The 22,724-nt window shown below is 35.9% G+C and overlaps 1 protein-coding gene across 6 annotated transcripts in view; it reads left to right on the top strand.

The window, feature by feature from the left end:
* USP45 (ubiquitin specific peptidase 45) overlaps nt 1-22,724 on the top strand; it is a 49,237-nt gene that overhangs the window by 16,621 nt on the left and 9,892 nt on the right. For 3 of the 6 annotated variants that reach the window (XR_002830973.1, XM_023759764.1, XM_023759763.1), the window contains exons 5-14: nt 4,223-4,365; nt 4,755-4,850; nt 7,034-7,164; nt 11,073-11,160; nt 14,164-14,245; nt 16,466-16,557; nt 17,801-17,857; nt 18,180-18,323; nt 19,024-19,693; nt 22,519-22,616. Coding sequence is in view for 5 of the 6 variants with exons in the window: in XM_023759764.1 (XP_023615532.1) it covers nt 4,223-4,365; nt 4,755-4,850; nt 7,034-7,164; nt 11,073-11,160; nt 14,164-14,245; nt 16,466-16,557; nt 17,801-17,857; nt 18,180-18,323; nt 19,024-19,693; nt 22,519-22,616 (1,601 nt within the window). In the remaining variant the exon portion in view is untranslated. Of the gene's footprint in view, nt 1-1,284; nt 1,355-4,222; nt 4,366-4,754; nt 4,851-7,033; nt 7,165-11,072; nt 11,161-14,163; nt 14,246-16,465; nt 16,558-17,800; nt 17,858-18,179; nt 18,324-19,023; nt 19,694-22,518; nt 22,617-22,724 lie in introns of all 6 variants that reach the window. The other 3 variants (XM_023759767.1, XM_023759765.1, XM_023759766.1) reach the window with 3 other exon arrangements.

Here is a 22,724-nt window from a genome sequence, read left to right as displayed (position 1 = left end):
GTATAAAACCTTAGCAGGATACTCAATCAACTAGCAGCTCTGAGTACTCAGATTATAGGCTTAAAGGTAAACTGCAGAGACATAAAAGAGCTTTAAAATTTTTACCTAGAATGCCTGAAGTTTTCTCAATGTTCTTTACATTCTGGTGTCTATGTTACTTGATTACACACGTGTAGTATTTGATGACAGTGTTGGTAATATAGAGGTGAGATAGAGTAAATCCCTTTTAATAAAATAATCTTCTAACCCTGAAATTCTTTCTAATTATAGCTATGTCATGAGTTCAGGTAAAACTTGAGAACAAAACAAATGATAATCAGAATTTTGTATAATTTGTCTTTTTTTTTAATGCTGTTGCAGCTTTGTCCTTTTAATTATGCTATACTTTAAAACATTTTGAAGTTCAGTCCTTGTTGCATTTGGCTCTGTGTTTATGAAGAAAGAGTTCTTAAAGTGAATAAGATCTAGAATCACTGCTAGATTGAGAAAGCTTTGTTGTCTCTCAAAACAAAATGATCAGTAATCATTCTTTAGTAGAAGTAATAAATTGCTTTTTATTAAAACATACTTGTTTGTATGTCAGATAATTGAGACTGATTCTCAGACACCCTAGTTTTAATCTAGAATCTTAAATTTTCAAGTTGACAGTTTCTTAGTGAGTAAATGTACATGTATGCTTCGTTTCTAAAGTTTTACTAAGATATTCTCATGCGTTTAAGGCTTACTATCTCTGTGCTGTTCACTATGTAACAATTCCTTATACTGTAGCCATAAGTCCTAAGCAGTATTTATAGGTAGTGGTTCAGTGGACATTTGTTAAATCAATTGAGTTTGAATTGTTACATTTTATAAATGTGCTATTTAGTAAAATGAAAAACTTGCGCTTTAGATAAAACAAATGTAAATGGTTATTAGAAAATGTCATTTATTTTCTCATTAAATTATCTGATCTACTTAATATTCAAGTTCAGTGGCATAATTAATTTTGAATATGTTCTCACAGACTTATATGTAAAAGTCAACAAATAGATCCTTGCCACTTGTGTGAAGTAGCTATTTAACCATGAAGTAAACTATTTGTATTGCCACTGCCCTGTGGATATGTTCTCTCTGGCAGTGCTGTCCATATTTGGTGGCCCTGCATGGAGAGCCAGGTGGTGCTGAAAAGCATCACACAGTGAAGCGTGGATATATCTAGGTTCGACATTTGTCATCCCTTACTGCTGAAGGGAAGGGTAGAATCTGTTTTTCCATATGTTTATGCTTTTTTTTTTTTGTCTCCAGTTTTGTCCAGATGGTCTTATGAACATTGTTTACTTTAGGATGTTATCCCAGATGTTTTGAAATCTAATGGGTAAATGTAGTACACAGATACATAAGTAATTTGCATGTTATGGTTTAAAAATGCGATATGTTTTTATAAGATTAAAATAAAATTTCTGCAAGTATTTTCCCAAATGAATAAGAAATGTGTGTTAAATATGTAATATATTTATATATAGTTAATATAATTGATATAGTTTAGATCTCCTAATCACTCTGTTTTTATGTTAATAAGCTAAAAAATATGGCAACATTTATTAAGATTGTTAACTAAAGGAAATACTTTTGAAGAGCCATATTTGTTCAGGGTTGCATATACCCAGATTTGTAAGAATGTTGTCCTACTATCTTTTATAATTCTTCTCATTGTACATAAATCACCGAAGAGAAGTTAGTTGGTAAATGACAATGAATTTATAATGAAAAGGTTACCATTATGATTGTGGGCAAATCACTTAACCTGTTGGAGACTGAGTTTTGTAAATATAAAATCAGAGAACAACCTCATGCCAAAAAAAAATGGACTAATGCTTGGATTTAATTATTCTTTCATCTTAAATCTCTTACAAATCACTATGAAACCATGTAGTGGCAATAGCTATAGTGAGAACCTGAAACCTGCCGATTCCAGCCTCCAGTTGGAATCTCAGATATAATAATGAAGAGGTGGGCTGCTCTTGTTTACAAACCCAGCCAGGATCACTATGGGGCTTCTTGTTTGTGTAATGCTTCCTAAGCACTGACTGGCATTTGTCACTTGCAAGTTTGAATACTGTCTGGCTTTCTCTTGCTGCCTCTTTTCTCCATGCCTGGCCTCCGCATTTCAGTGACCTCCACTAATTGTACCAGCCTTTGCCGCTAAGCTGTGTTCTTAACACAGTGAAGAACAAGAAAGATCTCTTCTCCTGCCCTCCAGATAGTACAATAAGTAATAAGAATTAAATTGGAAAGAAAAATCTTTTCCATGCAATCAATTTGCTTAATGATAGAAACATCTTAGAAGCCACCAATACATTTTTTCTCAATGAGATATTTTCACATGTTCAAAAGAAAAACCAAGAAATTATGAAAACCACAAAGTCAGTATAAAAGGCAAACTTGTATTAGCAATTCAGAAAATCCAATCAGAAATAAGAGATAAACTTGAGGGGAAAAAATTCAGAAAGTACAGGGAATGATTAAAGAGAAGAAAAAAAGTGAGAGCAGATCAGCAGTAGACATGAAGAATAGCTCACGAAGATATGGATTCTGGCACAAATAATTTTTGGTGGCTTGCTGGACTGTTTTTCACACACACAGTGCTTACCATGCCAACTACTTTGCAAATAGCAGCTCATTTAATCCTTATGAAAAGTCCATGAGAAAATGTGTTAATAACCTCACTTGATTGATACTGGAGCCCCATTTATTGGGGCCTTATTTTTTGGGGGTGGGGGCCAAAAGTCAAAGGTGCCAAGTCAAGCTTTGTTTGAACCAATAGCATGTGGGTGACATCACTCTGCCAGCATCCAAGACTAAAGTTTCTCTTTATGGTGTTTTCTTGCCCCTGTCCTGAGAACAGGGCCACCTCCACCTCTGTTCATCCCCATAATGCTTCTGGGGATGGTAGGGTGGGGAGCTCATCAGAGACATGGAAGGCTACAAGTCTACTCTATTTGCTGTTTAATCTTGTAGTTTTTCATTTATATTGACTTTTTATTATGTATGTTCTCCCCAACATCACACCCCTGTGGGAGAAGGAGCATTCATCTGATTATAGGGTCAAACAGCCAAGCATTTAGCAGTTAATTGGCAATGCAAGGCAGCATGTCAGTATTAGATGAGTAAAATACTGTATATAATTGTAAAGAACTACACAATCTGAGGGTTAAAAGGGATTTAAAAGAACATTCAGTTGAAACCAAAAGATTTGAGAACCTGGGACTTTCCTGTCAAACTTCAAATAATAATGATTCAGAAAATAATCTGTTAAATAGGTATAATTAATTGCGTTAGTTCATGAGTGTTAAGAATTGTTCTTCATTTTCATATTGTTATTAAACATTATACTACAATTTTCAAATTTGCATTAATTATACAAGTTAGTAAACCCAAAACATACACTCAATGTACTATACACTTAGGTATTTTAGCTTTTATATTATAATTCTGTTAACTTTTAACTTTTTATTTGGCATTTTTAAATATAGAAAAGTTGCAAGAATACCAAAAAAATTGCCTTGTATAGTGATTTTCTAATTTCATAATTTTGTTTATTAGTTGGCATTCTCTTGTAAGGAAATTTTCTCCCTTTCATCCCCATTTTTAAAATTTATTATCAATTCAGAATCACTTTCATTTTATTCAGTGAATAATAATCTGCTAGTGCCCTTTTTTAGTTTTATATTCAAACTGTCCCATATTGGACCCGTGGGAACCTATTAGAAATGGCACCTGTGTATTTTGACATATTCATCACTTTTTTGGGAGCACTTCCTTATTTTTTGGCACAACAATAATGTGATAGGCTCATTTGGCCTCTTTGCTGCCCCAGGTTAAGAATCAGCCTTTTCTTCAAGGAGTGTACATTTCTTTTAGTAAGGGATGGTATTTAGAAACCAAGATCTGGATCTTTTGTACTCATTTTTTAACTTTACTCGTTTATATTTAATTTTTCAATTAATCTGGAGTTTAATCTGCAATGTGGTATGAGGTACAGATGTGTAAATTAACATGAATTAAAATGAAGTGCTTTAGCAGTAAGATACAAAACTCAAGACAGTTATTTGTTTGTATTCCTGTCCTTCAGGAGTACTGATTCAGGGGAAACAGCTTATTTAATGTCAAATGTATTTAAATGATGTTAAACGATATGTACTTAATTTTACATTTCATGTCAGTTATGTTTTCTCTCACTTAGATGCATTTTCTAGAATTATAAAACTTCGTGAAGAAAAACATGAAACAGATGAAAAAAAGAAGGGAAAAAAAGGCAACAGTGTAACATCTGTAAAAGGAATTACGAATTTAGGAAATACTTGCTTTTTTAATGCAGTTATGCAGGTAAGAGGCATCCGAAAGCTTTGTAAAATGTCAAAGATCATTTTAATTAATTTATATTTGCACACCTGTAGCCTGTCAAATGACTACTAAATATTCATCTAGAAATTTGTTTTCTTTTCGTTTGTTTTAGGCTATTTTTAGCCATCGTCATACACATATATAATAAACCTTCCTTTTCCATAGTGCTTCTTAAATGTCTTCTCTGTATTTTACCATGGCTCTATCAGTAACTATGACATTTATTAAATGTAAAATGTACTCAATAAATTTTTTAAAGTTAAAAAACGTTTCCTTTGCAAGATGAAATTTGAAACTTAGAGTACTGTAATTTATTCCATAAAATCAGAGGCATAGTATACCTGAATCAGAAGACTTTTGTTTTCTTTTAGAACTTGGCACAGTCTTACATTCTTATTGAACTGATGAATGAGATAAAAGAAAATGGTACAATACTCAAGATTTTCCCTTCCTCAGACTCTCAGATGGTAAGAAATGTAACTATCTGGATAAGAGCTCTTTTGAGATGAACCAGCGTCCTTTCGGAGTGACCCTCAACCAACTGAGCCACATCAGCCAGAGCAGGGAGTTTGACTTTTGTTGAGTAAAATGTCTAAGGCTCCTGTTTTGTAGTTACTGGTGACATTTGCTTAAATATAGCATTTTTGTTCTTTAAAGACAGATTAATTTTAATAGTGAACATCTAAAGGTTTTTTTGAAGCCTAATCTGATCATAGGTTTTTAAGCTAATGAGGAGGGAAAAAAGCAACCTCTGACATTCAGCAGCTGGCCTGGCACCCACAGTTAGGCCATGTTATTCAAACAATTTCACAGAATACCAACCCCAGGCTAGGCTACTTTCAATCTAATAAGTGAGGCAAAGCAAGGTCACTTCATGATTTCAAATAACCAGGTTGCTCTATCACTTAGAAAATTCTAAACAACCTGTCTGTTGGCCAAAATGATTGAGTGCTGTTTCTTTTCCTTTTTTCAATTTATTTTTATTGCTAAAAGTATTACAGATGTCCCCTTTGTTTTTTTCCCATTGACCCCCTCCACCCTGCATCCCCCCCCCCACCCAGGCCTTCTGAGTGCTGTTTCTTTATTAGTTTATCTTCATTCTCATCTCCCCACACACCTACATATAAGATTTATTGAGATACCTAATCATAGAATTACCCCCACTTTCTGACACTGTCCAAGCAAGAGCAGACCTCTGCTTGCTTAGCCTCCCTGCTGAATTACCCAACTAAAGCCCCAATCCTATATTGGTTCTTTCAAATATGCTCTTATTAAGACACCCCGTGGTTCCCCATGGTTCGTGTTCTCCCTCAGTGCATCAAGCAGTAAACCCACCTTGTTCAACTGCAGGTGTGTTCCTGGTGGTCTTTGGCTGGAGAGCATTAACATTAGTAATAATGATTATAGTTAGAAATTGATGTGTGTGTGTTAGAAGAAGAGTGTATGAATAGCTCATGATCTGGTTTTCAAAAATACTTAAGAAAGAGTTCTTCTAGAATTTCTTAGCCCACTGTAGTAATCTTAGATTTTTCTTCCAAGGAGACAGTTTTGAAAGACAATATGATTGAAAAAGCAGACTATAAATTCATTGCCTGTTTAGCCCCTTAACATTTTTATGGTAGATCCCAATGCCCTCTTCTAAAGTGAGGTGAGCCCTGGCCAGTATGGCTCGGTTGGTTGGAGTGTCATCCCCGTCCCCATGCACCAAAAAGGGTGGTTCAATTCCAGGTCAGGGTACATACACAGGTTGCAGTTATCCTAGAAGATAACATACTATAATGTTCGAGGATTATATTTGGGATCTGCATTTTTACTCATTATGCATAAGGAGAGGGGTATTACTGGGGAAAATAACATTTTAGAAAACAAAACATGATGGAATAGAAATTCTAGAATAAAGTGCATTGATCCTTCACCAATTTAAGCTACTTTTGCCCAGCTTTTTGTCTCTCCCCTTTATTTTTTTATTTTTTATTTTTTTAAAATATATTTTATTAATTTTTTACAGAGAGGAAGGGAGAGGGATAGAGAGCCAGAAACATCGATGAGAGAGAAACATCGATCAGCTGCCTCCTGCACACTTCCCACTGGGGATGTGCCCGCAACCAAGGTACATGCCCTTGACTGGAATCGAACCTGGGATCCTTGAGTCCGCAGGCTGACGCTCTATCCACTGAGCCAAACCAGTTAGGGCTGTCTCTCCCCTTTAAAAGAGAGAGAGATGGTATACCAATTTCCCCCCATTCCTTATATAGCAGTAAAATATTTGGGGGAAAGAAGGGTATGGAGTTTTGCTAATATAAATATAATTTATGATTATTTGTGAAAATGTACAAATATCAAGTAGATGAAGAATTTTACTTTTAGGAGAGCACATTAAGGGACAGTTATAAGCAACTAAAAATTGGTGATTTCATTCTTAAGCTAATAGTTTTATTAAGTACTAGTAAAGGGCAGATGATATGAGAACACCTGTGTTTTTCAAGATAAAGCATTTAATTCTCATTTTCATTTTTATATTTTTATATATGAGGGACTAAAGTTTCTTAATACAGTTGAGGGAATTTAGTTGTCATCACTGAAACGAAATAGAACTGTTTGATTTAAAATAATATATATTTCTGACATAGAGTTGATCTTGTTTTTAAAGGATCCATTAATGGTGGAACTTTCAAGCCCTGGACCATTGACCTCAGCCTTGGTCCTGTTTCTTCACAGCATGAAGGAAACTGACAAAGGATCGCTGTCTCCTAAAGCTCTCTTCAATCAGCTTTGTCAGAAGTGAGTGCACCTACATTATTAATATAAGTGATCATGAGTTACAAAATGCTATTGTGTTTATACTTAATATGAGTACTTTCAGTCTTACTGTAACATTGCTCTTACTGCCTGGATACCAAGAGGAGGAATTAACATTGTTTAGCTGCAGCTCTGTGGTCTATGAAAATTATATCATTTTAAAATATATATATATATATATATATTTTAATTGATTTCAGAGAGAAAGAGAGAGGGAGAGTGAAATAGAATAATTGATTGGCCGCCTCCTGCACACCCCGCACTGGGGATTGAGCCCGCAACCTGGGCATGTGCCCTGACCCGGAATCAAACCATGACCTCCTGGTTCATAGGTTGATGCTCAACCACTGAACCACTGAGCCAGCTGGCCGGGCTGGGAAATTATATCTTATAAAACTCTGAAGAAGTGATTGTTTATCCCCATTTTATATATAAGGAAACTGAGACTCATAGCAGTTGAGTACTTTACCCCATTTCATAGTGACAAAACCAGGATTCACACAGAGGTCTGTTCTAACTCAGAAGCCCATGATTATGCATTATACACAGACAATAGGGTGGTGAAGGCCTTGAACAGGGTGGGAATCGGATGGAAGTGGCAATGGGGGGGAAAACGGGGGACATCTGTAATACTCTCAACAATAAATATTTTATTTAAAAAATTAAAAGAAGCCCATCATGTAACACAATAAAGTACAAAAATTATAGAATTGTAAGATCTTAAAAGGTGCTATAATAGACCATCTAACCTAGTTTCTTTATTTTAAAAGATGAGCTTTGAGGCAAATAGAGTTTAAGTGAATTTCTCAAGATGTTACAAAATGTTTAAAAACAAAATATTTGCCCGGCTGGCATGGCTCAGTGGTTGAGCCTCAATCTATGAACCAGAAGGTCATGGCTCAATTCCCCGTCAGGGCACATGCCCAGGTTGGGGGCTCGATCCTGCAGGAGGCAGCAGATTAATGATTCTCTCTCATCATTGATATTTCTCATTCTCCCTTCCTCTTGAAATCAATCAATAAAAATTTATTTAGGCCCTAACTGGTTTGGCTCAGTGGGTAGAGCGTCGGCCTGTGGACTAAAGGGTCCCTGGTTCGATTCCAGTCAAGGGCACATGCCAGGGTTGCTGGCTTGATCCCCAGGAGGGGGCGTGTAGGAGACAGCTGATCAATGATTCTCTCTCATCATTGATATTTCTATCTTTCTCTCCCTCTCACATCCTCTCGGAAACAATAAAAATAATTTAAAATATCTCTATATATACAAGCCTAAGCAACTGAACAACTGTTCGACCAGTAGCTGTGACGTGCACTGACCACCAGGGGGCAGACACCCAATGCACAGGCATGGAAACATGGAACAGACTGATGAATTTCGAAGGGAAGGGGGAAAGGGGGAGGGCAGGAAGAGATTAACCAAAGACCTTGTATGCATACTAGAGGCCCGGTGCCCAGATTTGTGCACTGGTGGGGTCCCTCAGCCTGGCCTGTGGGGATCTGGCCAAAACCGGCAGTAGGACATCCCCTGAGGGGTCCCGGATTGCGAGAGGGCACAGGCCAGGCCGAGGGACCCCACCGGTGCATGAATTCATGCACCAGGCCTCTAGTATCTATATAATAAAAGCCTAAGCGACCATTACGGTGGAATGACCAGAACAACCAGTCACTTTGATGTGCACTGACCACCAGGGGGCAGACGCTCAATGCAGGAGCTGCCCCCTGGTGGTCATTGCGCTCCCACAGTGGAAGTGCTGCTCAGCTGATAAATGGACACCAGACGCCGAGCCTCTCCCGGACATTCCCCCTGCACATCCCAGCGGCTGCTGCCACCGTGGGGCTGGGTTGAGTGGGAGCAGCGTGGAGCCCAACTGGGGCTCCTCCCTGGCTGCCTGCCGCTTCGCGCACTACTTCATGCTGTGCAGGATCAATGTGGACAGCGGGCTGGAGCCCGATGAGGGGGCTGGAGCCTGACGAGTTGGTGGGTAAAGCCAGGCTGTGGTGACGGGGAGGTTCACTGATCCCCGCAGGCCAGGCCGAGGGACCCCACCAGTGCATGAAGGCCTCTAGTGTGTGTGTGTGTGTGTGTGTGTGTGTGTGTAAATATATAAAATATTTGAGTGCGTGGAAATAAACACATACCATAAAAGTCGTGACTTAACTTTAATGTATGTACTTATTCCTACATCTAGAAAATTGAGAGCTTACTCTGTTGTCAGTACTCGCTAGAATTCAGGTACACAACGTGTCATGTATTTAAAATGGGCCTTGTCATAGAGCCATAAACTAGTTTAGTCCACAATGAACTAAAATATGTAGAAACAAAATTCTTTAAACATGAAGTTGCTTTTTTTTATATCTACACTCTTTAAAGTTTCATTTTAATTTAAGCTCGTTATTTGTGTCATGGTATTGTGTTTTATTATATTTTGTCTCATAGTAGTGTACCAATGTTAATTTGTTTCTAAAAAATGTATTGTGTAAAGAATACAACACAAACTCTACCCTCTTAAAATGTTTTTGTGTAGCCCTAGCTGGTTTGGCTCAGTGGATAGAGCGTCGGCCTGTGGATTCAAAGGTCCTGGGTTCGATTCCGGTCAAGGGCACATGCCTGGGTTGCGGCTCCATCCCCAGTAAGGGGTGTGCAGGAGGCAGCTGATCAATGATTCTCTTTCATCATTGATGTTTCTATCTCTCTCTCCCTCTCCCTTCCTCTCTGAAATTAATAAAAATATATTTAAAAAAAATAAAATGTTTTTGTGTATAATATATTGTTGACTATAGGTACAATGTTGTACAGCAGATCTCTAGGGCTTATTCATCTTGCTCGATTGAAACCTTATGCCTATTGATTAGCAACTCCACCTTTGCACCTCACTCCAGCCCCTCACAACTATCATTCATTCCATCCTTTGATTCTATGCATTTGAGTATTTTAGATTCTTCATATAAATGGAGTCATGCAGTATCTGTCTTTCTGTGACTGGCTTATTTCTTTTCTTTTCTTTTTTTATTTTTATTAAGGTATTACAAATGTGTCCTCATCCCCCCGATTAACCCCCAACCTCCCAGCCCCCCCGCGCACACTCATGCTCCCATCCCCCTGTTGTCCATGTCCATTGGTTTGTTTGTTTTTTACTTTTTTTTTTTTTTTTTGTGACTGGCTTATTTCACTTAGTATAATGTGCCATCATATTAAATGTAGTCTAAAATATAGAGGGTGTATTGTATGTTTCATTTGCTCGGCAAATGCTGTTTTTTTTTAAAGCCTGAGGAACAAAAAGATCCCTGAAAAGCCTCAGAAACATAGGCGCCCCATAAAATTAAGAAATTTTTAGGATATATGTACTTTAGAAATTTGTTTTAGACTCTATCCAAAATAACTGTGTTTTGTATCATTTTTCTAATTTTATAAAGATTTATAAATTGTTAATAAATTATTATTCAAGTAATAGATGCTCATAGATAAAAATTCATATTATTAGTATGTTTTTTACTTTAAAAGTCATTATGCACATACCGACATAAAAATTGTCTGCAACTTGCTTGTTTTGCTTACTGTGTTTTGTATATCTCTCTATATAGTACATGTGGATATAACTGATTTGATTTTACATATTTGTATACAGGGTGGGGGAAAAGTAGGTTTATAGTTGTGAGTATGTGAAACACATATGTGGTTGGCATGTAGTAGTTACCCAATAAATGATAGCCATATCGTTCTCAGTACACTTAAGGTCTCTTCCTAATTGGAACAGTAATCACATTTTGACTTAGTACAAAAAGAAGTAAATTGAATCTTTGGCTATATGTTATTATAAAGTGATTTAAATATTAATAATATATTGTTGATGAAATTATCTTTTTTTCTCTCCTGCTGTTTTTAAATCAAAGGGCCCCTCGATTTAAAGATTTTCAGCAACAGGACAGTCAGGAGCTCCTGCATTATCTGTTGGATTCAGTGAGGACTGAAGAAACAAAGGTCAGGTTTCTTTATGTTTATCACATATACTCTTTAAGAAGAGGGTTCACAACTGAAGGATTTCATTTCTACCATAATTTTTATGTGCGGTTAGGAAGTTAACTTGATTTTTTTTCTCACTATTCTATTTCTTCTCTCTCGCTCTTTTTTTTTTAAATCTCTTCTACAAGATTATTTTCTTTTACTCTGTCACAACCCCTATTCTTTATTAGTTAGTGTTCTTTGGCTATAATTAACAGAAATCAACTAAAACTAGCTTAAATAAAGAAAAGGATTCTAAGAATCCAGGTGAAGGGGGATATAGCTGGGAATGTTTACTACATGATGGTTATGAATTATTGTAAATGGAATTAAAATTTATGTCTTTACATTGTTTTTCTCTGTCATTATCACAAATAAAACAACAAAATCTATCCCTATCATTTATTCTATTTCCCTTCTATTACTTGACTAGAGGCCCAGTGCATGAAATTCGTGCATGGGTGCAGTCCCTGGGCCTGGCCAGTGATCAAAGCGCAAGCGTCTGGTGTGGAAGGGCAAGTCCCACCTGACCTCTGAGCCCTGGGCAGCACCTGGGCCTCCGCTTGCGCCCGCCTTGGCCTGGCGCCGCCCACTCACCTGCTCCACCATCCCACCGCGGTCCCACTCCCGTGGTGGTCAGTGCACATCATAGCGAGTGGTTGAACTCCCGGTCGAACAACCACCTGAGGGGACAATTTGCATATTAGGCTTTTACTATATAGGATGGCATTCTTTGTTTCAAATTAAATTACTGTTCTGTCATAATGGTACATTGGGATTCACAGTATCTTAAAAACTCAGGCAGTATAGCAAGAAGCAGTGGTTTTTGAAAGCTCTTATCTTTCTTCCTCTCTGTGAGGGTTTTAGATGGCGTGGCAAAATTAAAATGTCAAGTGTGTGAATCTGCTCAGTCCTGTGAGCAAGGCCAGTCTGTTACAGTGGTACCCAGGCAGGAGCTGCATTGTCTGGCCTGGGAACCCACAGCTGTTAGTTGTGTTGCTGTTGTCATTTGCCACTGCCATGTGTTTTTTGATTGAAGAAAGGCTACACCATTAGGTCTGCCACCAGAATCTTTTAGTAATGATTACAAACTACTGATCTCCTTTCATATTGTTTCATCAAAGTCTTTTACAACTATAAAGTTCAGGACTATAATATGCTCTTATTGAATGGAGCACTAAAAGGATCATTTGTGCAAAAAATTGTTAAGTTTTTTATGTGCAAATAATATCAGATTTACTATAAGAACTTTTATAAGCAGTCTTTTCAACTTACAAATATATATGCTTCACTTTTTCCCTTTTAATTTGAGCTATCACTAAAGAAATGTTACATTTTTATTATCTTCTCAAAGATATATCTCTTTCATACATTATTGGATAGGATTTTTTAAAGGCACGATACTTCAGCTAACTTAAACTGAGTTTTTTTGCATTCTTATTTTTAAAAGAAGTTTAAGATGGAGACTTAGATAGTTGAACTTGGGTAGTGCTAGTTGATTAATGTGCTGCAATTGTTAGTAGCTCCCTGATCTAAGTTTTTTTTTTAACCTAAATAGTTCAAAACATGACTCTTAACAATGAGAGGTTGTAAATGGACCTAAACTCATTTATTTTATTCAACTTGATGAATTACCTATTAATTAACTCTTTAACAGTATAGAGCAGAGAATATACATTTATGGCTATAATACAATAAAAACAAAACAAGTCTAATAGTTTAAAAAGTTAATAATTTAATCAACTTAATTTTTTATACTTTTTTATATTTTAAAGAGTAATATCATAGCTTACATTTTAAAATATAGTAAAAGCTCATTAAATCATTGAAATTCATATCTAAATTAATAAAATGTTCAAATTGGAAAACAAATATACAGACTTCTAATTGAGTTAGAGGTCTATTTCTAGTAACTAGAGAGCCTTTTTACAGTTATATTAAATAGTTACAGGTGAACATTAGTATTTATTGGAATCTTTCATTTATATGCATTAAATATTTCTCCTGCATGGAATTCACACCATTCTAATTTTTTTATTTTAGTTAAAGAAATTATTTTTTTCATAGGTAAGTCAACTTTAGCTTAGACAGGAAGTCCAGATCAAATAGTAGTTTCACATATGAAAACCTGTGATTAAGACATTACTTAAAAAAATATTTTGAAGAATAATGAACAAACATTCTTTTCACCCTATTGTTAAAATGTGAATTAGAGAAGATTAAATTTATCCATTAATTAGGGGCATAATGAGTGTAAAACATGATTCATTAGCTTAGATACATTTTTATTTTTAGAATATATAGTTTTAATTTATTCTAAAAGTTTTCTGTGAGGTTGGATCTTTCCTAAAACATACAGAAGAGATGTGAAAACATAAACTTTGAGGACATTAATTGATATTCTGGACTTGAGTCATATATTTATATAAGTAAAATAATCTGTGTGGGAGCCAATGTGACCAGTTTAAGAGCTTCTTATATAATAAGGTTTTCTTCATAGACAAGACATTTCATATGGTTTATTTGTGAAATTTTGTCCTGATTAAGGAATACATCATTTTTAGGAACAGAGTGGGAGAGGGAGACAAATGGAGAGAAAAGGGGAGAGAAGGGAAAAGAGGGATAAGTTACTCTAAACCTATAAGAATGAGACTAGGCTGCTTGCTTTTTGTAGACTGAAGAAACACCTTCGAACCCAAGAGAGAACCTAAACATAGGAACTTTGACTGTAATTCCATATTCTCCCCCAAATAAAATTTTTTGTTCATGGAATTTTAGGACTAGATTTAATTTTTAAAAATTCAGTCATTTTATTTTATAGACTAGGGAGTGAGATCCAGTGTACCTTGCTGTTTGAAAGTCCTTCTCTTATTAAGATGAGGCTGGAGTTAACTGTTACTAAAACAGATGATATTTAAAAGAACACTGAATACTGCTTTAAAATAATAGATTTTATAAATTCTTATTAACTTTGTTTTATAGAGAATACAAGCTAGCATTCTAAAAGCATTTAACAACCCAACAACTAAAACTGCTGATGATGAAACTAGGAAAAAAGTCAAAGGTATGTTGACTCACTGTTACAATTTTATTCTACAGGAAAATATTTAAAGTTTCTTTACAGGGGACAAAGAACTGAGCATTATGTGAATGAATGTTGTAAAATAGTTGCCTTAAAATGAAGGTATACTTATTCTAGTGGCTGCAAGATAGTCTGGTCCAATGGTTCTCAACCTTCCTAATGCCGCGACCCTTTAATACAGTTCCTCATGTTGTGGTGACCCCCAACCATAAAATTATTTTCATTGCTACTTCATAACTGTAATTTTGCTACTGTTATGAATCGTAATGTAAATATCTGATATGCAGGATGTATTTAGGTGACCCCTGTGAAAGGGTCGTTTGACCCCCAAAGGGGTCGCAACCCACAGGTTGAGAACCGCTGGTCTAGTCGGTCATAGAAAGAAAATGTTAGAATTTATCCATGTGAATTAAAAAAATAAAAGAAATGTCACATATACAGATTGACACTATTGCTCTTAATAGGAGGCTGTAAGGGAGACTTGAAAGGTGGTTGAAGGTAGCATCCTTATTTGGAAGTTCACTTTTATCATATTGGATTATTTTGCAGTTGAGGTGTGCTTGGATGAGTGAACTCATGGATATTTAACTCTAACTTGACAATGCTTAAGTGCTGCAAAGATTCCTGCAAGGAAACATTTATTGACGAGAGTACTGACAGGTCAAGTGCACATGTCTACTTTACTCCTAGTGTTCTCTCTTCCTCAGCCAAAATGTGAGGCAAAAACAATGATTATCTAATCAAAGTGGTCACTTATAAGTATTTAAGTGTGGATTTATAGTCTATGTTATTAGTGATTTACCATGTCCTAAATGTGTATTCTGCCTTGAGATGTTAACTAATGGTAGTATAAAGTCATCATTTTTAGAAGACACTTAAAATATTATTTGTATTTTATTCATTCTCTTTTCTAACTTTTATTTTTTGTAGTAGTATATGTACACCCTATATATCTATATAAACAAATATATGTTGTGATTATATATGCCAAATTTTATATGCAGTTTTAAGGGTTCAGGTTTTTTTAAATGTAGATTTTCAAGCATGCTCTTTTGTTTTGAGATAGTGCCATCTAGAGCATGTTTAGAATAACTGCCCAGTTTTTCTTTCATCTCTTTCCAGTTTTGTAATCTTTTCTATTAACCCTTGTACAATTTTTCTTAATGAAACATCTTAGTGTATTATAATGTCTCAATTATAATTAATAAATGTTTATTTATATAGCCCAATATGTCTGCTCTGTCATTCATTGCAGAAAATACAATGTTTTAGAAGGCAGAGATCTAAAAAAGATAGAAATGAATAGATTTTTTAAATATATTTCTCCCCCAGTGTTTATTGTGGAAAATGTCAAACTTCTATTAAGTAGAGCGAATAGTATATGAAGCTCCAGGTATCCATGTACTCATTACCCCATTTCTTACATTCAGTTCCTGGAGTATTATGTTTCATCTATTTTCTCCCAACCCCAGATTATTTTGAAGCAAATTATAGGCATAATTTCCCTTGATATATAAATACTAGAGGCCCGATGCACGGAATTTGTGCAAGAGTAGGCCTTCCTTCCCCCGGCTGCCGGCACCGGCTTCCCTCTGGCACCCGGGACCTGGGCTTCCCTCGTAGCCCCAGCTTCATCTGGAAGGTCGTCCGGAAGGACGTCTGATCTAATTAGCATATTACGCTTTTATTATTATAGATTTTTCAAACAAGTAATTCTGACACTTTTAATATAACTGAGCAGTTATGCATGTAACCGAGTTATTTATTGCCATATTAATTCTTTACACTATCCTGTGTTTACTTGTCTTTTATACTCTGTCATTTCCGTAGTTGGATCCTGGCATCTGTAGCCCTAAAAGCATAATCTCCTTTCCCATACCTCTACCTCTGGGTCAGGCACAGAGGCTTTAAAGGATTTGATGGGAGCAGTTGAGATGTAGTATGAGTCGTAGTTACTGCTCCTATTATTTTACCTCTTACGAACAGTTTGTTATTTCTGGAAATACTATCATTGCTAGTTACATTTTCTCTACAGAACTGTAAAAGAGAGAGACATTATAATGTCATATAGGAGAATATATTATTAAATGGGGCACTGGACATCTGCCTTAGATTTCTTTTTAATCAACAGAAAAAAACTATATTAATATGTAAGGTTGATGGTTGACATGTTTTTTGCATTAAAAAGTATTATTTTTACAGCATATGGAAGCGAAGGTGTGAAAATGAACTTCATAGATCGGATCTTTATTGGTGAATTAACTAGCACCCTCATGTGTGAAGAATGTGCAAATGTAGGTACTTTGAAATTCACTTCAGCATGGACTAGATTACAATCCCAGCATTTTGATTATTTTCTTTCACGTATAATCTTCAGCAGTCATTTACTTTTATTTGTGACAGATGACTACATATAATAGTTTTTGAAAATCTTCCTAAAATATATCCTTCACTCTTAGAAAGTAAACATAATCTATAATTTTTAAAAATAAGTGTGTTATTTTATTTTTCCTCCCAAGAAACCTGTGAAGTTCTGTTAGGTCATTTTAATATGTTTGAATGTGTAAGCTACTTGTTTAGATGGAAATAAAATAAAGTTCTGTGAAGAGAATAACTATATTTGTAACTATGTATGCATTGCCCTAAAATGTAATTCCAATGGAAATAATTTAATGTAGTAACATAACCCAGGGTGATCTAGCACATTTGATTTAAAGTTTATTTTTATATGACTTGTTGAAGTTTATTTTATTTTATTAAGTAGACTTGACTCATCTTTGAATTAGTGATACTTTTTATTTGGTGGAATGGAATGCCATCTGTCCTTTAATAACAATTTAAAGACATATAAATTTTTATAGGCTTTCGGTTGCTTGATAAGGAATACTTCTGAAAGCAGATAACTTGGAGTTTGATGGGTTTACACTTTTGTCAGATTTTCTTGTAAAAGAGAGAGTCTTTATGTACATTTTCCTGTTCTGATTATGGAGTATTTTTCTATCTTCTCTAGTCTTATTCAATCACAATTATATATTGTATCTCCTAATCTGTCGCATTGAAGCACAGACTGTGTCAAAGTATTACTCCTGTAGTATATTCTACATAAAAGTTGATTTCTCTCTCACAAGCTAGAGAGTATCTTTTAGAATTACCCTAAAGAATCTACAAAACACAAACTTTCTGCCTTTTTCATATTTTATGTTATGGCACTAATTTCACCAAAAATATGTTTATATCTTTAGTTAATCATTATTATTAAACATTTTATTTAAAAGTTACTTTAAACATTACTGATATTATGATATTGACAACATAAAATTCAACAGGGTTGCATTTATTAAAGTTTTGGGATATCTTGTTTTGATAAACAGTACATCCTGCTCTACCCAATTAAATTGCTATTTGTTCCAGGAATGTTTTTTAACTTAAAATTTTAAGTTGCCTGGGAAGTCTGATTCCTCTAAGCCTTTACAAAACTACATTGTCTATATTAGAATTCTACCTGAAGTTCTCAATATGTGTTGTTGTTTTTTTAAGATCTCCACGGTGAAAGATCCTTTCATTGATATTTCACTTCCTATAATAGAAGAAAGGGTAAGGAGAAAAAAAACCTTAATTCTTTTGTGAAGGGAATTCATTTTATTTAGACATTTGTTGAGTATGTTATCAGATCTGAGAATCAATATTTTTTATATACAGTAGTTGAGTTTGTACAGTTAATATTGGGGTTTGTGTATGCATGCATAAAGTATGAGATCATTCTTATTCTCAAGGAATTTAAATCCTTATGCTTTATATTTTGAGAGTTAAAGTTAAGGAAATTATATTTCAAATGAGTTAGAATTTTAAAAAGTAGATTACATCCAGAATTTATTTCCTAAAGAAGTTTTGTGTTATGTACATGTCATTTATATAGGTTTCAAAGCCTGTACTTTGGGGAAGAATCAATAAATATAGAAGTTTACAGGAGACACAGAATGGCCAATATAGTGGCCCTGTTACTATAGAAAATACTCACCAACCCAGAGCTACCAGGAAGCAGTCTCCATCTAAAGATAAAGTAAGACTATGTGTATTTGTGAGGCATCTTCTTTTTTAAACTTATTATTATGAAAAATTTCAAAAATATACAGAAGTAGAGAAAATAGTGTGATAAACTTCCATGTAAATAGCTGAACTTTATAGTTATCAGCTCATGGCTAATCAGCTTTTATCTATATCTTATATTCTCCCCACCTCCCCCCAGATTATTTTGTAATAAATCCCAAATTATCATATATTTCAGTATGTAGATCAAATAGATACTCTTTTAAAATACGTAACCACAGTACCATTATTACCTAAAATATTAATAACTTTGTAACAGCACCAATATCCAGTCATTATTTAAATTTCTGCAACTGTCTCATAAATACTTGTTTTTTTGTTTTGCTTTTTAAAGTCTATTTGAATTCAAGATCTAAAAAAGAGCTATGAAGTGCAGTTGATTGTCATGCCTTTTCAATCTCCGCGGTATTCGCACAAGTACTCTTCTCTGCAAATAGGTTTCTGTTGTTGGTTTCTTGTATAAAAGTTTATTTTTAAATTAGAACTATTTGTTAGTATATCTTCTATTGGTTATAGTTTATGTAGATTTAGGAAGGGTTTTAGATGTACGAGAAATACTAGAGTATTTAATAATTGTGGGACATTTAATAACTGGTATTTATTTTTAGTAAGGTCACAAGATTCTTTTCTCTAAAAACACTGTCAACTTACAGAATCAGCTAATTCATGGCAGAAAACGTGCAAGGAAATTTTCATCTGGAGAAGATAAAGCTGTTGACATGTACCGGAAAAATGGAAACATGGAAGTGAATGGGGATTCTTCAGCATTTGCAAGCATCATGAATACTGAATCGAATCTGGCTGAAAACCCTACCGATGGTAGTGAGAAGGAAGCCAGCCGTTGTGAAAGTGGTGTTGATGCTGACAGTGAGGCTTCAGAATCTGAAAGTGCTTCTAAGCAAACTCTGTTGCCAAGATCCCGTAGTGGATGCTGTGTGCACACAAATGGACATCACTATCCATCAGCAAGAGAACTGCCCACCAAGAAGACTGATAGTGGTGTTGAAGGAGTGGCTGAAGCTATTTCTGAACTTCATTTAAGCAGCACTGTAACTGGAGATAGAGATTTTGATGGAGAAAATCAGCCACTAAGTCTTCCAAATAATTTATATTTTTCAGAGGAGAAGCATACAACGTCTCACAGTCCACAAAATGCTTTTCAGACCCTTTCTCAGAGCTATATAACTACTTCTAAAGAATGCTCAATTCAGTCTTGCCTCTACCAGTTTACATCTATGGAGTTATTAATGGGGAATAACAAGCTTCTGTGTGAGAATTGTACTGAAAAGAAACAGAAGTACCAAAGGGAAACCTGTTCTGCAGGTAAATATTTAGCTTTATTTTTTATTCACAGATTATCTGTTAGCCAGTGACTAGTTGGCATTAGATCCCAAAGAGAAGAACCTAAGAACCTGTCTCTGTACTTGAGCTGCTTGAGGGCAAGGATTGTCTTTTTCGTATTTGTATATTTGTACTTCAGCACTGCAGACACTGGCTGGGCAGAATGAATGTTCAATAGATTTTTGTTGAAATAAATTAAAGAACAGGAGTATCCATCTCTGCCCTGAAAATGCAAATCCACATAATCTTATTTCAGTGGACTAGCTACCTGAAATCTTTCCAGAAGAAATTTCCCTAAAACTTAAAATTTTAGCATGAGATTAACGATGAACTTAACTTGCTTCCCAAATCCCATTAATCTAATATCTATCTCTATATATAAAAGCCTAAGCGACCATTCAACTGGTAGCTATGATGTGCACTGACCACCAGGGAGCAAACACTCCACGCACAGGCATGGAAACATGGAACAGACTGATGAATCTCAGAGGGAAGGGGGGAGGGGGAGGGCAAGAAGAAATTAACCAAAGATCTTATATGCATACTAGAGGTGCACAAATTCGTGCACCAGTGGGGTCCCTTGGCCTGGCCTGCAGGGATCGGGCCAAAACCAGCAGCCTGACATCCCCTGAGGGGTCCTGGATTGTGAGAGGGTGCAGGCCAGGCTGAGGGACCCCACCGGTGCACGAATCCATGCACGTGGCCTCTAGTGAAGTCATAAACTATGCCAGCGGTTCTCAACCTGTGGGTCGCGACCCCTTTGGGGGTCGAATGACCCTTTCACAGGGGTCGCCTAAGACCATCGGAAAACACATATAACTACATATTGTTTTTTTGATTAATCACTATGCTTTAATTATGTTCAATTTGTAACAATGAAATTGGGGGTCACCACAACATGAGGAACTGTTAAAGGGTCGTGGCATTAGGAAGGTTGAGAATCACTGATCTATACTAATAAAAGGGTGATATGCTAATTAAGCGGATAGACCGGATGTCTTCTGGACAAAGACATGGTGGCGGGGGCCAAGGCACAGGTGGTTAGGAACTATCAGGCCGGCAGGGGAGAGCAGTTAGGGGCGATCAGGCAGGCAGGCAGGTGAGCAGTTAGGAGCCAGCGGTCCCAGATTGCGAGAGGGATGTCCAACTACTGGCAGTCGGACATCCCCCGAGGGGTCCTAGATTGGAGAGGGTGCAGACTGGGCTGAGGGACCCCCCCCCCCCTTTCTGTGCACGAATTTTGTGCACTGGGCCTCTAGTAAGATATAAATTTGAAGGTTTTAAATAATTGTGTATTATAAAACTAGCAACATAATATCTATATTTAGTTGACTGGGAAAAAGGGGGACTTGTCAAGAAATTTTCAGTGTACCTCTAGCCTTGACTAAATGGAGAGAATACTCATTCCTGGTGACTAGTTTCATTCAAAATATAGATTTTATTTTTATTCAGGAATTGTGAGGCCAAAAAATCAGGATATGGTTGTCACTGAAGATACTTTGTTTCTTACAGTTCCCAAGAATAGAGGGCACATGGGGAAGCACCAGGGTTGGGCAGGAGGCAGGGACAGCCAGGGGGAAACTAGGGCAAGCGACTTTATTGTGGTTTCCAAGGGAAGGAGTGGGCAAGGCGTGATAAACAGGTTTAAGACTGACTAGTTTTGAATATTTTAGTGGGCTCTGGGTTATAGGGACTGTTGCTAGTTGTCTAGAACTTGGTCATGATATGATTAGGGCAAGTGGATTGCAGGCTAGGTAAAGGAGGTAGTTGGGGCGTGCATTTTGGATTGGTTGGTTTGCGTATGAAAGGCACACTTAATATTCACTAACTCTAGCAATTAGCTCTGGGAGAGGCCCTCCTTCCAGTGTCAGCAAGGCCCCAGTTGTCAAAGCATCAGAACAAAGATGTGCTTAATACACTAGTATTTAAGAAAATGTCTAAATAGGAGAAGGAAGAAATACCAGTTTATATTAACCCAAGTTAAATATGCAATTGGTCATATTCAAATCCTATCACAAGTCCTTTCTAACAACCTCTTATTGAAATGCCCCAGTGGTTCCCATATGACCTCTCCTTTCACCGCAATACATTTTGAGCCAATTTTATGATCTGCAGGTGTGTTTGTGGTGGTCTTTGGCTGGAGGGCATTGTCCTAAGTCACTATTAGTTCATCTTCTTTCCAGCTTCTAAAATTGTGTTGCAAGTGTCACCTCACCTATTCTTTGTTCATATAAGGGAGTGCCTTTTTAAAAAAATCTTTCATTTTAGTGTTTTTGGAAAGAGTAGAGGTACCCTGTAACCAGAAGTCTAATTTCTCTTTTATTTCTTTTAAAAAAATCTTGTTTACTGAATTTGCACATAGTATATAATTTGCATACAATAAAACATTTTAAGTGTACTAGTACAGTTTAATGAGTTTTGCTAACGTATTCAGTCCTGTAACTACCATCAAGCTATAAAACATTTTCATTGCCCCAAAATGTTTTTTTGTGCTCCTTTGCAGTTAATCTCCTCTCCCATTCCCTAATCCCTGCACTCACTAATCTGATTCTTCTCCCTATAGTTTTGCCATCTCCAGGATATCATAAAAAATGGAATCATATAATATATAGCCTTCTGTCTCTGGCCTCTTTGCCACTTAGCCTAATGCTTTGAGATTCATCCATATAGCTACACATATTAATAGTCTTTTTTAATATTTAAAAAATGTGATATGATGCTTCTATATAAATGTTGACTATGTTATGTGGTAGATTCCATTAGTATGAAATGGAATCTTGCAAATAAATTTATTATATTTTATACAGAAAAGAAAGCAGAAGGGATTTATACTAATGCCAGGAAGCAGTTGCTTATTTCTGCTGTTCCAGTTATCCTAATACTCCACCTTAAAAGATTCCATCAGGTAAAAGTTCCTTTCGTAGCACTAGAGTAATTTCCATCAGGTGTTTTATAGAGCCCTAAGTCTTGTAAAATACTGTCAAGGATTCCTGAATTTAAAAATTTGTCATAT

Source organism: Myotis lucifugus, unplaced genomic scaffold (assembly GCF_000147115.1).
Source record: "Myotis lucifugus unplaced genomic scaffold, Myoluc2.0 scaffold_161, whole genome shotgun sequence".
Classification (NCBI taxonomy): domain Eukaryota; kingdom Metazoa; phylum Chordata; class Mammalia; order Chiroptera; family Vespertilionidae; genus Myotis; species Myotis lucifugus.
Note: the sequence above shows the minus strand (reverse complement) of the source record. Positions and strands in the feature narration are given on the sequence as shown.